The sequence below is a fragment of the Pelophylax lessonae genome (assembly GCF_965119305.1).
Source record: "Pelophylax lessonae genome assembly, chromosome: 1".
NCBI classification, from domain to species: domain Eukaryota; kingdom Metazoa; phylum Chordata; class Amphibia; order Anura; family Ranidae; genus Pelophylax; species Pelophylax lessonae.
In genome coordinates, this window is record NC_138768.1 from 658,322,164 (window position 1) to 658,339,960 (window position 17,797).

Here is a 17,797-nt window from a genome sequence, read left to right on the forward strand (position 1 = left end):
TGCTAACCTTTTTTTGTGTGACTTGGAATGCACTAATAAGTACAAAAGAGATGTGCTTATTTTTGTATTTCCGTAGGTGCATGGGACCAACTGTCCTATTGCCTCTAAGCTCCTCCTCTGTGTTCTTGCTGGTGTACGTAATGACAGGTGGATCACATGTCCTATCACTACATATGTAGCATTGCCTCCAGTTCCCATTGAACGTGCTAACCTTTTTTTGTGTGACTTGGAATGCACTAATAAGTACAAAAGAGATGTGCTTATTTTTGTATTTCCGTAGGTGCATGGGACCAACTGTCCTATTGCCTCTAAGCTCCTCCTCTGTGTTCTTGCTGGTGTACGTAATGACAGGTGGATCACATGTCCCTATCACTACATATGTAGCATTGCCTCCAGTTCCCATTGAGCGTGCTAACCTTTTTTTGTGTGACTTGGAATGCACTAATAAGTACACTTCCAAGTCACACAAAAAAAGGTTAGCACGCTCAATGGGAACTGGAGGCAATGCTACATATGTAGTGATAGGGACATGTGATCCACCTGTCATTACGTACACCAGCAAGAACACAGAGGAGGAGCTTAGATGATGCAACTAATAGATTCTTGAATCAGGCCACAGCCGCTCTGCAAAGTAAAACTGATGATTGCGATGCCTACGGAATTTTGACAGCTAATAAAATAAGGAAGATGTCAGAGGAGCAACGGCAGTTTTTTGAGCCATTGTTGGTGCAGTTATGCAACAAAGGCATAAAGGGGGAACTAAACGAACATACATTTCTTGGTGATAATCAAAGAGCGCATATGATGCCTACTCCTCATACTCCTCATCATCATACTACACCACCGGCACCATATCAGAACCATCAGGGTACTCCACCAATCCATCAAAACCAAAATGCTCCATGGTCTTATCCGACATCAGAAAGATCTGCATGGGGTTCAGATTACAATTACACTAACCTGTAAGTTGTCTGTCTAATGTGTTCATTACCTGCTGGTCTGTTGACATCATGTTTTTTTCACATATACTTGATGAAGGTTGGTTTATTTCAAATATACTTTATATAAAGGATTGTTTGTACAGTTTATTTTTTTATGTTAATAAAAAAAACTTTACAGTTGATATGTGGGGTTTGTGCTGAATATTTTCCAGTTTAACCCATTTTGAGTCTTGCTACATTCAATAAGATGATATGAACCTATTGTGGTATGTACAGAACATGTCATTAACATTAATTAAATAACCAGAAGCAAAATAATGAACACCAATAGGTAATGTTTAATTTCTAATGGAATAACTGACATAAACAAAACAGTGTAGCATTTTATCAAGATTTTTTCATGATGCAGAAATTGTTTAAACCGTTCAAAAGAACTATATGTCATCCTGCCACTCCACAGTGCCACTTCCAACAAAGTAGTTCATATAATCCACTCGGTTTTGCCTTGCTGCATGTGTTGCTAACCTGGGGTGTGAATGTCCAATTGATGTAAGGGTGTCTGCAGTATCACGTAAATCGGTTTGCACAGATAAACTTGGCATTGATTCACATCTTTCGTGATCTGCTTCTGTATGTGCTCCAGGTGATAAATATTTTGCTGCATTACGCCTAAGGAAATTGTGGAGGATGCAACAGCAAAGCACAACTTGATCAATTTTTTCTACTGACAAATTGATTGTTGTCAGGAATATGCAGAATCGATTCGCCATTATTCCAAAAGCATTCTCAACTACACGACGTGCCCTTGAGAGTCGATAGTTGAAAATTCTTTGCTCTTTAGTGAGACTCCGGAAAGGGAACGGCTTCAAAAGATGATCTCCCAGGGCGAAAGCGTCATCAGCAAGAAATACAAAGTTTAAATTTTCAAGCGTTTCCTGCGTTGACGGCAAATTTAGGGTTCCATTTTTTAGACGGCGGTAGAACTCAGTTTCTTCTATAACCCCTCCATCGGAGTTCCTACCATTCTTACCAACATCTACAAATATAAATTCGTAATTGGCATTCACAACAGCAAGAAGGATAATGCTGAAAAACCCTTTATAATTATAGTAGAACGATCCGGACTGTGCAGGGGGTGCAATCCTGATATGTTTTCCGTCAATTGCTCCGCCACAATTTGGGAAATTCCACTTTTCGGAGAATTCGGTTGCAATTTTCATCCACTCCTCTGATGTTCCTGGAATCTAGGTATTAATGAACATAAATAGATGTATTATATTGCTAGACAATTAATGGATTTTATAATCAACTAGACATTCATATTTATTATTCTACATATGAAATGAACTAGATAATAAGTAGCAAACAGGTATAGCATGGAGAATAGATGAGAAATTAATACAGAAGATATGCAGAGGGTTTGAAAGTAGCTTAATATCATAAATGTGTATTACCTTTATGTAATCCTTTTGCAGGACCCTGATGATTGCACTGCAGGTTTCAGGAATAATCCTTCCTAGTGATTGGGAGGATATACCGGTACTGTATTTGAGGTCCTGTAGGCTTCTTCCAGTGGCTAGAAACCTCAGAGTGGCAATAAGTCTCTGCTCAGCAGTGATGGAGTCCCTCATAACTGTGTCTTGTTTCCTGATATGGGGACCAATCACAGATAATAAATTTTGGAAACAAGCATCAGACACTACCCGACGAACGCACGTGTGTGATATAGAGATATATATGTATATATACACACGGCTATATTAAAGTATGTGTTTTAACGTTGGTCCCACGCTCGTTCGTGCTCGGCAGTCGTTGGTGCTAGGAGGAAGTGCGTGGCTCTTGGTGCTAGGAGGAAGTGCGTGTCTCTAAAAAGGTCACACGCACATTACATCACTTCCGCTTTAACGTGCAACGTGCGGATTACGTATCTAATCGATTGGTCTGTAACGTTTTTTTTTTGGATTGTTGATGTTGGCAACGTTTTCGACCGACGAACGCTGTTTCGATAGTCGGCGGGCACCGGTCGGGCGATATTCGGGCCGTGTATGTTGGCAACGTTTTCGACCGACAAATACTTTTTCAAAAGTCGGTGGTCGAATGATCGGGCGAAATTCTAATCGTGTATTCCGGCCATTAGACATTTTTACTCTAAATGCTATAACACTCAATAAGAATATTAAGAAGACTTTCACTTTAAATGCAATAGCAATAGGTGCAGGCAATAAAAATGACTTTTACTTTAAATGCAAAAGCAATAGGTGCAGGCAGTAAAAAATGACATTCACTTTAAATACTTTAGAGTCTGTGTACTACAACTGCCCCTTGTTTTTTACTTACAGTCCTTTTATTCCTGAACACGAAAATGTCTCTTTCTTGCCAAGCCTATTGCAATTATAAGTAATAAAGGAAAGTTCTGACCTTATTCTGAAGAGCAGGATACTGCGATCTGTAGGTTGCTGGAACAAATATCTTAAAGGAGACTTGTCTTTTCTTGATTTGATGCTCTATGCAGACTTGCGATGCTTTGCGCTGACTTGCGATGCTCTGCGCTGACTTGTGATGCTCTGCTCTGACTTGCGATGCTCTGCTCTGACTTGCGATGCTCTGCGCTGACTTGCGATGCTTTGTGCTGCAGGCTTTGGGCCTAGTGGCGGGAAACTAGCTGGCTGCAGTACGTGGTCTCTCCGTGGGTAGCGGTGCAGGCACTCTAGCTCTGGACTTTGGCCTCCCACCATGCGTCTCTTTCTCTCTCTAGGAATCGCAGGAGGGTTGGCGCTCTTTCTGTGTCTATCTTGCCTTTGCCGTTCTGCCACTTTAAGAGTCGGCTGCAGTTTGACTAAAACCACACGTTATGGCCTCCGCTGCTCAAATGCGCTCTTTACTCTGCAAGTTGAGGAGCACTATTACTTTGCCCTCGAAGGGCTAAATAGTTCCACTGTGGCAGGCGCAGCACTACAAAGTGCCTTATGTGCTGTGGCATTAGAAGAATTGGATCTCTCTGACTTCAGTCTAACCAGACTGTCTGTTACTCTATAAATTCCTCTAATACCGTTCTATGGAAAGCAGTAGGTTTAAAGAGCACACCAAATGCTTAAGATATCTTCTTTATTAACTTCAACTTTTCTTCATAGATAAAAGTGACACTTTTGCAGCAGACAGTCCATGTACAACATGTGCTGAATACAGTATAACAAATGGTGGATATATTTCTCTCTGTATTGCTGTTTGAGTTTGTTTGCTTGGGTTTGGTTTTGAGTTGTTAGAGTTTGATTTCGTGTTCGAGTTTGATATAACTTCTGAAGTTTGATAGTTTGTTTGAGTTTGTGATCGAGTTTGATATAACTTCTGAAGTTTGATAGTTTGGTGGAACTACAAGTGAACACAACTAGTTCAGTATACAGCTCTAATCACATTACTAACAATAGGAACATGTAGAACTGTTAATTACCTATTTTTGGCCACTTGCTTCCATAAAACTGCTCTGTGGATCTGTGTGTCTATTCAGTTCTCTTCTGTAGTGGAAAATGAGAAGGCTGGCTGAAGCATGAGGCTTCAGAGAAAAAAAATGAGTGTAAGGCTGGCTGTGATTGGCCAAGACTGTTGCTGAGTGTGAGATTGGCTGTGATTGGCCACAAACTCCTTATGGGTAATAAAGTTTAACTCTGTGCTTTCTGGTTTCAACTCTGCTGTGTCTGAGCTTACCTTACATGCATACAAATGAATCTTACAGGCATATTTTTCCTTTGCTTCTGTGAACACAATATACAATTGTTATGTCACATCCAAACATGAAATCACAGTAAATAACTCTGCTTTTGTCTCTCACATATAAACATATGCACTGTATTGAGGTTATTAACAGGTCTAGCTGTATATGCATGTAGGTCATATTAGCAACCTAGGACAGGTTCTAGCTGGCCAGCTACACTGCTCCTTCATTACATGCGATCGGATGTGCGGATGCGAATTCAGCCATACACTTTGTATGGCTGAATTCGCACTGTATCCACACCAAACACGCACATGACCCTTTTTTCCAGCCGCATCAGGATCGGATCGCACAGTGGTTCACACTTGTGCGATCCGATCCTGTGCGAACTGTCAGATCGCACTGCGATATGCGATCAAACTGGGGGTGTTGTTAACATTTCATTGACACCCCCTGCATATCACATATGGCAGTGTGAACTGCCAGATGTGGGTTTGCGATGCAGGTACAGACTGCAAATTCGCAGCCTTCCCGCATCGCACAAATGTGAACCGGGACTAAATGTATTATTCCTCACAGAGGTCTCAGGATTCATTTGTTTATTTATTTTTTGGATTGACTGAATATCACTGAAGACTTTTTTCCTTTGAACATGTTGTAATAGAGACATTGTATGTTTATTTCACTTGGGAGTTTTTTGTATTTAGTCACTTTGTATCGATCCTTGCTCATGATACTAAAGGATATTTTTATGTAGAAATAATGTTATACACAGATGAATTTGGATTGTGCTGTATTTTCATTACAGTTATATTTATTGGAGTAAAGTGATAGCACTTTTTAATACGGACAGCAATTAAATAAACAGGGCCCGAACCTCTCTGAGCTTGTACATAGAGCTATAGTGGAACTTAATTAAGAAAATAAAGTCTTGCTAGATCACTTCAAGCTGGCCCCTTTTGCAGGTAAAGCTATGCACAACATTAAGTGCATATACTGTTTATAATCCAGTAATACACTGTCTCAACCCGCTCTGCACATGCTCAGTTGCGCTCTATTTTCATGCACTGATGAATTTGTAGAGGCCGATCTGCTGATGAATTTGTAGAGGCCGATCTGCTGACAGCCTTAAAGAAGAGCTCCAGGTTCCTTCAGAACAAATTAAAATTCAGCAACTACAAATACTGTAGCTGCTTTTAATATTAGGGCACTTACTTGTCTAGGAATCAAGCAATGTCCTCACCTAAGCATATTTTTTAATTGGCTCTCGGATGTTCCAGCCATGTCCGCTAAGGGAAACCGATAGTGAAGCCTAGCGGCTTCCCAGCCGGTTCCCTGCTGTTCTTTCTGAATGGCCCAGTGGCGGGGGAAAGAGAGGGGGGGGGGGCATACTTCCTGCTGAGTCTGCTGCGGCAAAGTCACCTGGAAGTGGGAGCAGGTACCTGTCAAACCAGGTACTCGCTCCTCCCGAAAGGTGCCAAATGTGGCAGCAGAGGGGTGGAGGAGGCAAGCAAGCGGAGCTTCCCCTTTTGGGTGGAGCTCGGCATTAAAGCAGAATTAAACCCTCCTATCCTTTACAGCTAAGGAAGCTGCTTCTGTTTGGTCTGTAACTGCCATGTGGCTTCACATGTGATCAGTTATGACACTAGCCATTTGATGGTTTGACAGTTTGGTTGAGGAAACAAGCAAATGTGACCATTAGCAATCCCAGCATTCCAGGAATGTAACTGTTTTTGAAACTGTTAAATCAGTGTGTTTAGTTCCGCTTTATGATTTGCTGCTGTTCAGGGGCTCTGGGCTTTAGCAAAATGGCAGCCTCCAACAAGAAGAAAAAGGAACATTGTTGGAAGCAATTTACAGCACACATTATTGTGCGTAGCATAAATATTAATGTGGATGGTGTATGTTCCTGGCTAAAAAACATTTTTTATCAAGTTGTGTAAAGTTCCACCCTAACACTCTTTGCACTTATGGGAAATTCTTGGCTTGGTGTTGAGTTATTCACTTTAAAGTCATCAGAGAGGACAAGGGGGCACTCTTTTTGTCTGGAGGAAAAGAGATTAATGCCTCGTACACACGCAACGATTATTGGCCGACCGATCGTCCGACTTTTGTCCAGAGTGGTGTTTTGTTGGTTGGAATGTGCCTAGACTGCACACAAATTTTCTCGGCCAACAAAAATCTACTTCAGAAGTGATGTCATGTGCTGGTTTACTTTCCGTGTGTTTTTTCTTCTCTGAGCATGCCCATTCTTGCTCATCAGATTTTTGTCTGCCGAAATCTGTACTGACTGACGGAAAATCGGCCATTGTGTTGACGGCCAACAAAAATGTTATAGCCTGCACACCACATTTTATTTGGCCGAAAAGTCGGAGTCGGTTGTCGAAAGCATCATACTAACAAGCCGAAAATCGGCCGATTGGACGTTGGCCTAAAATTCGCAGCCAATAATCGATGCGTGTGTACGAGGCATTAGTCTCCAAAGATGGAAAGGCTTCTTCACATTAAGAGCTGTGGAAATGAGAAATAGACTCCCTCAAGAGGGGGTTCTGGCCAGCTCAGTAGATTTTTTTTAAGAAAGGCCTGGATTTTTTCCTAGATACACAAAACAAACATTTTACTGGTCTTATTACGTTTTTTGCAAACACAAAAATTCCTGCATAGTGATCAGTTACATGTGTATAATTGTCATTTTTTTTATCCCCCCCCCCCCCCCAATGCCTGGATCTGACATACGTGCAGGTTTTGGATTTCGTGTTACGGATCTGAATACAGTGCATGTCTACACACCTGTGTGAATGCCTACATTGAAAACAATGCAACTGCATTCAGATCTGTAAAAAAAAAAAAAAAAAACTTTTTTTTTTTTAAATGGCTGTGTAAATGAAGCCTTATGGTGGCCATACATGATGTGAAAAGAAAAATTGAACAATCGATGTCCCACTAAACAAAATAGTCAAACTGGACATTGAGTAAGACAAAAATGGCATGGCCAAGCAAGGAGTGACAGATAGTGTTGATTTCAATTGATCCAAGTTGATTGGCTGTGGCAGAAAAAATGTAATATTTATATAGCCAATCAATGGTGTTTTTCATGTCCTTGTAAATCATTTTTTAGCTACATGTAAAGAAACATGCCCCAAATACATTTCTCCCATCTACATGTAAGAAAAAAAAATTACATAAATGTCACTGATTAACGCTGTTTGGTCACATTTTCCTGCCACAACTGAAAAATGTAGCGACCAGTTTGATTTACCCAACTCATTGCCCGTACTTGATTGAAATTCAGATTAATCGTTTGGTGGATTAGATGCCAATGGTTCAGTTTTATTGCATAATGTATGGCCACCCTTAGGTGGACATTTTTTTTATATTTACGGTCAGTGTAGAATAGGTGGAATTAAATTGATACTAGACATATGCCTTTTAACTTACATTCTTCCTTCCATTTATGTATGTGGATAATGGCATTATAATTATTTTAATTAAAAAAAAAAAAAACACATCCAAGTACCTTTTTCCTAATCTATATACAGCTGTCACGTGACAGATCTTTTCTATCCTGTCTGCAGAGAAACAAGCAGGAGGAGCTTCTATTTCTATGCTGCTGGTCACATGTTCAAAAAAAATAAATAAATAAAATAAAAAAAAAAAAAAACAGCCTTTGCATTACACAGTAAAAGTAAATATTATTAATAAAGTGTTCTAAATTGCCATACAAAGATATATTTGAAATCAAACCCTTTGGAAATATTGTGGTGTCACATAGGCTGCCCAGATGTGATAGGAAGGAAGTGTTCAGCTTAGAAACTCACTGAAAACTGAGCATGTGCAAAGCTGCCACCACAGCTGCAAAATCCCTAGCTGAATTGGGGACATGAACAGAAGTAGGAGATACATAGCAGCAGGACTAACTAGCTATTTCGCAGAATACAGAAAACAAATCTCATAGTGACTTAGTGCCGATTCACATTTATGCGATGCGGGAACTCTGCGAATATACAGCCTGTTCCCGCATCGCATTCGCACCCCTGGCAGTTCACACTACCATATGCGATACGCTGGGGGTGTCAATTAAAAGTTAACGACACCCCCTGATCAGATCGCATATCGCAGTGCGATCTGAGAGTTCGCACAGAATAGGATCGCATTAGTGTGAACCACCATGCGATCCGATTCTGCTGGACCAAAAAAAGGGTCCTGTGTGTGTTAAGTGCGATTGCGGTGCAAATTCAACCATACAAACTGTATGGCTGAATTTGCACCGCACAGACATCGCATGCATAAATAGTGTGTAATACACCTTTTATTGATAGGTTTTTTTATGATGTGGACTTAGAAGCACTTTAAAACAAAAAAACAAAACAAAGCATGCATTGTTTCTGGGCCTTACAAGGGGTACACAAACAACAGATAACTCTCACGTTTGTGATATCACCATGAACATCAAGAGTAGAATTTATTTTGAGTTGTTTGATGGGCCATGGTAACGGCAAAAAATATACAGCTTTTTTTAAAAACTATTTTGGGCCAGTTATTCCTATGGTAATTTAAAAAAAAAAAATAAAAAAAATTAGGAGCGGACCACTGCCACTGACCGTGAAATAAAAAGGCCCATTGTGTTCTGAGCCAAACAAGCAAGGCTACCAATAGGGTAAAGGAGGGGGAGAGGGGGTAGAGCCAGGCTTAGTGTGCTGGCCCTGGCCTAACAGGGGGCTAAGGGGGAAGCCTTAAGGGGTCAGGGGGGGTGCGGGAGAAGCCGAAAGGGGTCAGAGGGGTGAGGGAGAAGCCGAAAGGGGTCAGAGGGGTGAGGGAGAAGCCGAAAGGGGTCAGAGGGGTGAGGGAGAAGCCGAAAGGGGTCAGAGGGGATCTGGTCTGGTATGTGACTAATGATCTGCTAATTCAATATGTTGTATTATGAAATAGAAATGCATGTAATAGAAAATATACAATGTACAACTAACAGCTATATTTGTTTTGTAATTAGATATATATGGCATTGTTGTGGCTGGTCTTGAGGAAGCATGAAGCGAAACGCGTCAACCACTATGCCATGCCAATATCTCTGATGTGAAGACCATATGTAGGAGGTTTTGCACATGCCACTTTATAAATCATCAACACAGTATATTGATTTGTGTTGATGGTTTTAGCCATATTTATGTCAAGTATGTCTTCTGTGTATTTATAGGTTTAAAAAATTGAACTTTTAAATGATCAATTGTATCCATGTGAGTGCCTTTAAAATCCACCACTAGCAGGACTGGGTGCCTGCCTCCTATTTTTTGTATACTATACCCGGATGTGGCACAGGTCAAGGTCCTTTCTTTTACCTTTTTGGGGAAGCCATAAGGGGGCGAGAGGGAAGCCGTAAGGAGATAAGGAAATGAGAGAAAAAGGCCTATGAGAATGGGGAGATTGGTCGGTCAGTGACATGGAAAGGTCGGGGAGGATAGTAAGCAGGTATAGTAGTTCCCTGGAAAGGTGTATGTGCCCGCTCTGTGCGGCGGGGAGAAGTCCCCTGAGGCCGGCCATGGTGCTCGCTGTGTGAGGCGGGGAAGAAGTCCCCTGAGGCCGGCCATGGTGCTCGCTCTGTGAGGGGGGGGGGAGAAGTCCCCTGAGGCCGGCCATGGTGCTCGCTGTGTGAGGCGGGGAAGAAGTCCCCTGAGGCCGGCCATGGTGCTCGCTGTGTGAGGCGAGGAGAAGTCCCCTGAGGCCGGCCATGGTGCTCGCTCTGTGAGGGGGGGGGGGGGAGAGAAGTCCCCTGAGGCCAGCCATGGTGCTCGCTGTGTGAGGCGGAGAGAAGTCCCCTGAGGCCGGCCATGGTGCTCGCTGTGTGAGGAGGGAGAAGTCCCCTGAGACCGGCCATGGTGCTCACTGTGTGAGGAGGGGAGAAGTCCCCTGGGGCCGGCCATGGTGCTCGCTGTGTGAGACGGAGAGAAGTCCCCTGAGGCCGGCCATGGTGCTCGCTGTGTGAGGAGGGAGAAGTCCCCTGAGGCCGGCCATGGTGCTCACTGTGTGAGGAGGGGAGAAGTCCCCTGAGGCCGGTCATTGTGCTCGCTGTGTGAGGAGGGAGAAGTCCCCTGAGGCCGGTCACTGTGCTCGCTGTGTGAGGGGGGAGAAGTCCCCTGAGGCCGGCCATGGTGCTCGCTGTGTGAGGGGGGAGAAGTCCCCTGAGGCCGGTCACTGTGCTCGCTGTGTGAGGGGGGAGAAGTCCCCTGAGGCCGGCCATGGTGCTCGCTGTGTGAGGCGGGGAAGAAGTCCCCTGAGGCCGGCCATGGTGCTCGCTGTGTGAGGCGGGGAAGAAGTCCCCTGAGGCCGGCCATGGTGCTCGCTGTGTGAGGCGGGGAAGAAGTCCCCTGAGGCCGGCCATGGTGCTCGCTGTGTGAGGCGGGGAAGAAGTCCCCTGAGGCCGGCCATGGTGCTCGCTGTGTGAGGCGAGGAGAAGTCCCCTGAGGCCGGCCATGGTGCTCGCTCTGTGAGGGGGGGGGAGAAGTCCCCTGAGGCCAGCCATGGTGCTTGCTTTGTGAGGAGGGAGAAGTCCCCTGAGGCCGGCCATGGTGCTCGCTCTGTGAGGCGGGGAGAAGCCCCCTGAGGCCGGCCATGGTGCTTGCTTTGTGAGGAGGGAGAAGTCCCCTGAGGCCGGCCATGGTGCTCGCTGTGTGAGGAGGGAGAAGTCCCCTGAGGCCGGCCATGGTGCTCACTGTGTGAGGAGGGGAGAAGTCCCCTGAGGCCGGCCATGGTGCTCGCTGTGTGAGGCGGAGAGAAGTCCCCTGAGGCCGGCCATGGTGCTCGCTCTGTGAGGGGGGGGGAGAAGTCCCCTGAGGCCAGCCATGGTGCTTGCTTTGTGAGGAGGGAGAAGTCCCCTGAGGCCGGCCATGGTGCTCGCTCTGTGAGGCGGGGAGAAGCCCCCTGAGGCCGGCCATGGTGCTTGCTTTGTGAGGAGGGAGAAGTCCCCTGAGGCCGGCCATGGTGCTCGCTGTGTGAGGAGGGAGAAGTCCCCTGAGGCCGGCCATGGTGCTCACTGTGTGAGGAGGGGAGAAGTCCCCTGAGGCCGGCCATGGTGCTCGCTGTGTGAGGCGGAGAGAAGTCCCCTGAGGCCGGCCATGGTGCTCGCTGTGTGAGGAGGGAGAAGTCCCCTGAGGCTGGCCATGGTGCTCGCTGTGTGAGGAGGGAGAAGTCCCCTGAGGCCGGCCATGTTGCTCACTGTGTGAGGAGGGGAGAAGTCCCCTGAGGCCGGCCATGGTGCTCGCTGTGTGAGGCGGAGAGAAGTCCCCTGAGGCCGGCCATGGTGCTCGCTGTGTGAGGAGGGAGAAGTCCCCTGAGGCCGGTCACTGTGCTCGCTCTGTGAGGGGGGAGAAGTCCCCTGAGGCCGGCCATGGTGCTCACTGTGTGAGGAGGGGAGAAGTCCCCTGAGGCCGGCCATGGTGCTCGCTGTGTGAGGCCGAGAGAAGTCCCCTGAGGCCGGCCATGGTGCTCGCTGTGTGAGGAGGGAGAAGTCCCCTGAGGCCAGCCATGGTGCTCACTGTGTGAGGAGGGGAGAAGTCCCCTGAGGCCGGCCATGGTGCTCGCTGTGTGAGGCGGAGAGAAGTCCCCTGAGGCCGGCCATGGTGCTCGCTGTGTGAGGAGGGAGAAGTCCCCTGAGGCCGGCCATGGTGCTCGCTGTGTGAGGAGGGAGAAGTCCCCTGAGGCCGGCCATGGTGCTCGCTGTGTGAGGAGGGGAGAAGTCCCCTGAGGCCGGTCATTGTGCTCGCTGTGTGAGGAGGGAGAAGTCCCCTGAGGCCGGTCACTGTGCTCGCTGTGTGAGGGGGGAGAAGTCCCCTGAGGCCGGCCATGGTGCTCGCTGTGTGAGGGGGGAGAAGTCCCCTGAGGCCGGTCACTGTGCTCGCTGTGTGAGGGGGGAGAAGTCCCCTGAGGCCGGCCATGGTGCTCGCTGTGTGAGGGGGGAGAAGTCCCTTGAGGCCGGTCACTGTGCTCGCTGTGTGAGGCGGGGAGAAGTCCCCTGAGGCCGGCCATGGTGCTCGCTGTGTGAGGAGGAGAGAAGTCCCCTGAGGCCGGCCATGGTGCTCGCTGTGTGAGGAGGGAGAAGTCCCCTGAGGCCGGCCATGGTGCTCGCTGTGTGAGGAGGGAGAAGTCCCCTGAGGCCGGTCACTGTGCTCGCTGTGTGAGGAGGGAGAAGTCCCCTGAGGCCGGCCATGGTGCTCACTGTGTGAGGAGGGAGAAGTCCCCTGAGGCCGGTCACTGTGCTCGCTGTGTGAGGAGGGAGAAGTCCCCTGAGGCCGGCCATGGTGCTCGCTGTGTGAGGAGGGAGAAGTCCCCTGAGGCCGGCCATGGTGCTCGCTGTGTGAGGAGGGAGAAGTCCCCTGAGGCCGGTCACTGTGCTCGCTGTGTGAGGAGGGAGAAGTCCCCTGAGGCCTTCCATGGTGCTCGCTGTGTGAGGAGGGAGAAGTCCCCTGAGGCCGGCCATGGTGCTCGCTGTGTGAGGAGGGAGAAGTCCCCTGAGGCCGGCCATGGTGCTCGCTGTGTGAGGAGGGAGAAGTCCCCTGAGGCCGGCCATGGTGCTCGCTGTGTGAGGAGAGAGAAGTCCCCTGAGGCCGGTCACTGTGCTCGCTGTGTGAGGAGGGAGAAGTCCCCTGAGGCCGGCCATGGTGCTCGCTGTGTGAGGAGGGAGAAGTCCCCTGAGGCCGGTCACTGTGCTCGCTCTGTGAGGGGGGAGAAGTCCCCTGAGGCCGGCCATGGTGCTCGCTGTGTGAGGAGGGAGAAGTCCCCTGAGGCCGGCCATGGTGCTCGCTGTGTGAGGAGGGAGAAGTCCCCTGAGGCCGGCCATGGTGCTCGCTGTGTGAGGCCGAGAGAAGTCCCCTGAGGCCGGCCATGGTGCTCGCTGTGTGAGGAGGGAGAAGTCCCCTGAGGCCAGCCATGGTGCTCACTGTGTGAGGAGGGGAGAAGTCCCCTGAGGCCGGCCATGGTGCTCGCTGTGTGAGGCGGAGAGAAGTCCCCTGAGGCCGGCCATGGTGCTCGCTGTGTGAGGAGGGAGAAGTCCCCTGAGGCCGGCCATGGTGCTCGCTGTGTGAGGAGGGAGAAGTCCCCTGAGGCCGGCCATGGTGCTCGCTGTGTGAGGAGGGGAGAAGTCCCCTGAGGCCGGTCATTGTGCTCGCTGTGTGAGGAGGGAGAAGTCCCCTGAGGCTGGTCACTGTGCTCGCTGTGTGAGGGGGGAGAAGTCCCCTGAGGCCAGCCATGGTGCTCGCTGTGTGAGGGGGGAGAAGTCCCCTGAGGCCGGTCACTGTGCTCGCTGTGTGAGGGGGGAGAAGTCCCCTGAGGCCGGCCATGGTGCTCGCTGTGTGAGGGGGGAGAAGTCCCTTGAGGCCGGTCACTGTGCTCGCTGTGTGAGGCGGGGAGAAGTCCCCTGAGGCCGGCCATGGTGCTCGCTGTGTGAGGAGGAGAGAAGTCCCCTGAGGCCGGCCATGGTGCTCGCTGTGTGAGGAGGGAGAAGTCCCCTGAGGCCGGCCATGGTGCTCGCTGTGTGAGGAGGGAGAAGTCCCCTGAGGCCGGTCACTGTGCTCGCTGTGTGAGGAGGGAGAAGTCCCCTGAGGCCGGCCATGGTGCTCGCTGTGTGAGGAGGGAGAAGTCCCCTGAGGCCGGTCACTGTGCTCGCTGTGTGAGGAGGGAGAAGTCCCCTGAGGCCGGCCATGGTGCTCGCTGTGTGAGGAGGGAGAAGTCCCCTGAGGCCGGCCATGGTGCTCGCTGTGTGAGGAGGGAGAAGTCCCCTGAGGCCGGTCACTGTGCTCGCTGTGTGAGGAGGGAGAAGTCCCCTGAGGCCGGCCATGGTGCTCGCTGTGTGAGGAGGGAGAAGTCCCCTGAGGCCGGTCACTGTGCTCGCTGTGTGAGGAGGGAGAAGTCCCCTGAGGCCGGCCATGGTGCTCGCTGTGTGAGGAGGGAGAAGTCCCCTGAGGCCGGCCATGGTGCTCGCTGTGTGAGGAGGGAGAAGTCCCCTGAGGCCGGTCACTGTGCTCGCTGTGTGAGGAGGGAGAAGTCCCCTGAGGCCGGCCATGGTGCTCGCTGTGTGAGGAGGGAGAAGTCCCCTGAGGCCGGCCATGGTGCTCGCTGTGTGAGGAGGGAGAAGTCCCCTGAGGCCGGTCACTGTGCTCGCTGTGTGAGGAGGGAGAAGTCCCCTGAGGCCGGCCATGGTGCTCGCTGTGTGAGGAGAGAGAAGTCCCCTGAGGCCGGTCACTGTGCTCGCTGTGTGAGGAGGGAGAAGTCCCCTGAGACCGGCCATGGTGCTCGCTGTGTGAGGAGGGAGAAGTCCCCTGAGGCCGGCCATGGTGCTCGCTGTGTGAGGAGGGAGAAGTCCCCTGAGGCCGGTCACTGTGCTCGCTCTGTGAGGGGGGAGAAGTCCCCTGAGGCCGGCCATGGTGCTCGCTGTGTGAGGCGGAGAGAAGTCCCCTGAGGCCGGTCACTGTGCTCACACTCAGTATTGGAGGCGTGAGAGAAGAAAAGGGAGGAACGGCAGGACGGCTTCCATGGATGGGCGGAGGAGACGAGGATCAGGAGGAGGGGAGAAGAAGAGGGAGAAGAGAAGAAGAGGGAGGAGGGAGAAGTATTGAGTGGAAGAGGAAAAATGTGTGTGTGATCCTCGGGATGAGAAGGAGCCCGGACACAGGGCGGCTCCATCCCATAGACTAAGAAGGGCCCCGCAATCACAGAGCGCCAGTCTCCCGGGCTCCGAGGAAAGTTGTGGAGGAGAGGCGGAAGAGGCTCATAGAGACGAGCTGTGAGGGCGGGGAGCCGGGCTCATTCCCCGCTCCCCTGGAATAAAGTTTTGGCGAAGTTTTGTCCCCGCACTGATCGGGAGGAGGAGGGCGGCTCACCCTGGAGGCTGTGTCCATCAGCCTGTTTTCGGAGATCAGGAGGGGACACGGTGCCGGGCTGGGCAGGAGAGCCATGATGAGCTCCGGCGGAGGAGTGGGCTCGGGGGGCGGCGGAGAGGTGGTCTGCTCCGGCTGGCTCAGGAAATCACCGCCCGAAAAAAAGTTGAAGCGTTTCGTAAGTATGAAGAATGGTGGAGGGGGAGGAGCGGCTTCGGCGTGCCTGGGAGCACCGGCTGACGACGACACAACTATCATAACAACTACCGGGGGAGGAGGAGGAGGGAGACCGAACTTCACACGGGCTTATGTATTAATTGGGGGGGTTCACAGGTTATGTATCATGGAGGGGTTCACAGGTTATGTATCATGGAGGGGTTCACAGGTTATGTATTATTGGGGGGGTTCACAGGTTATGTATCATGGAGGGGTTCACAGGTTATGTATCATGGAGGGGTTCACAGGTTATGTATTATTGGGGGGGTTCACAGGTTATGTATCATGGAGGGGATCACAGGTTATGTATTATTGGGGGGGTTCACAGGTTATGTATCATGGAGGGGTTCACAGGTTATGTATCATGGAGGGGTTCACAGGTTATGTATCATGGAGGGGTTCACAGGTTATGTATCATGGAGGGGTTCACAGGTTATGTATCGTGGAGGGGTTCACAGGTTATGTATCGTGGAGGGGTTCACAGGTTATGTATCATGGAGGGGTTCACAGGTTATGTATCATGGAGGGGTTCACAGGTTATGTATCGTGGAGGGGTTCACAGGTTATGTATCATGGAGGGGTTCACAGGTTATGTATCATGGAGGGGTTCACAGGTTATGTATCATGGAGGGGTTCACAGGTTATGTATCGTGGAGGGGTTCACAGGTTATGTATCATGGAGGGGTTCACAGGTTATGTATCATGGAGGGGTTCACAGGTTATGTATCATGGAGGGGTTCACAGGTTATGTATCATGGAGGGGACACACAACTTCAGGAGTATTTTGTTGTGGGGCACATACATTCAGAGGTCATGGAGAAGAGCCGCAATCTCTAGAAGTTATCTATCACGAAGGGCCAACTTCAGGGGTTACCTATCAGAGAGAGGGGCGACCTAATGTCAGGGGTTAGGTATTATGAGGGGGCACCAAATGTCAGGGGCACATATTGTGGAGAGGGGCGACCTAATGTCAGGGGTTATGTATCATGAGGGGGCCCCTAATGTCAGGGGGTTACGTATCATGAGGGGGCCCCTAATGTCAGGGGGTTATGTATCATGAGGGGGCCCCTAATGTCAGGGGTTATGTATCATGAGGGGGCCCCTAATGTCAGGGGTTATGTATCATGAGGGGGCCCCTAATGTCGGGGGTTATGTATCATGAGAGGGCCCCTAATGTCAGGGGTTATGTATCATGAGGGGGCCCCTAATGTCGGGGGTTATTTATCAGAGAGGGGTGACCTAATGTCAGGGGGTTATGTATCATGAGGGGGCACCTAATGTCAGAGGTTATGTATCATGAGGGGGCACCAAATGTCAGGAGGTTACGTATCATGAGGGGGCACCTAAAGTCAGGGGTTATGTATCAGAGAGGGGTGACCTAATGTCAGGGGTTATGTATCATGAGGGGGCCCCTAATGTCAGGGGTTATGTATCATGAGGGGACACCTAATGTCAGGGGTTAGGTATCATGAGGGGACACCTAATGTCAGGGGTTGGGTATCATGAGGGGACACCTAATGTCGGGGGTTATGGATCAGAGAGGGGTGACTTAATGTCAGGGGGTTACGTATCATGAGGGGGCACCTAAAGTCAGGGGTTGCGTATCGTAACTAGGCACTTACCATCAGGGGCTATGTATCATGGAGAGAGGCCACCTAACAGCAGAGGTTGTGTATCATGGAGAGAGGCCACCTAATGTCAGGGGTTGCGTATCGTAACTAGGCACTTACCATCAGGGGTTGCGTATCATGGAGAGAGGCCACCTAACAGCAGGGGTTGCGTATCATAGAGAGGCCACCTAACATCCGTTCTTATGCATCATGACTGAGCACCAAATTTCTGGGGTTGTGTATCATGACTAGGCACTTACCATACCAGACATAACTTACCCTACACAGTCATCCTTGACACGTTTATCTTGAGTGGAATGTAGTATGAGGAAGGTAGACACTAGTTGTCAATCACCAGCCATTGTGTTCCCACAAATGTGCCATGGTGCTGCAGTGGACAAGTGTTTCCTTCTGTCCTTCCACAAGTTTCACAATACTTGCACTGTGGAATTGAAA

The 17,797-nt window shown here is 49.6% G+C and overlaps 2 protein-coding genes across 3 annotated transcripts in view; one reads left to right on the forward strand and one right to left on the reverse strand.

Moving 5' to 3' along the window:
- Window positions 1-1,375: 1,375 nt before the first annotated feature.
- LOC309549021 (uncharacterized protein) lies at window positions 1,376-15,593 on the reverse strand (the record flags this gene model as incomplete). The annotated part of the gene is made up of 2 exons (XM_082248963.1): window positions 1,376-2,185; window positions 15,519-15,593. The coding sequence occupies 2 exons, from the start codon at window positions 15,591-15,593 to the stop codon at window positions 1,376-1,378; spliced, it is 885 nt and encodes a 294-aa protein (XP_082105089.1).
- The window catches only part of GAB1 (GRB2 associated binding protein 1), a 167,576-nt gene continuing 165,178 nt past the window's right edge, over window positions 15,400-17,797 (forward strand). For both annotated transcript variants that reach the window (XM_082269549.1, XM_082269550.1), the window contains exon 1: window positions 15,400-15,693. In XM_082269549.1, coding sequence (XP_082125675.1) covers window positions 15,592-15,693 — 102 coding nt within the window. In that variant the 5' untranslated portion in view covers window positions 15,400-15,591. The remainder of the gene's footprint in view (window positions 15,694-17,797) is intronic.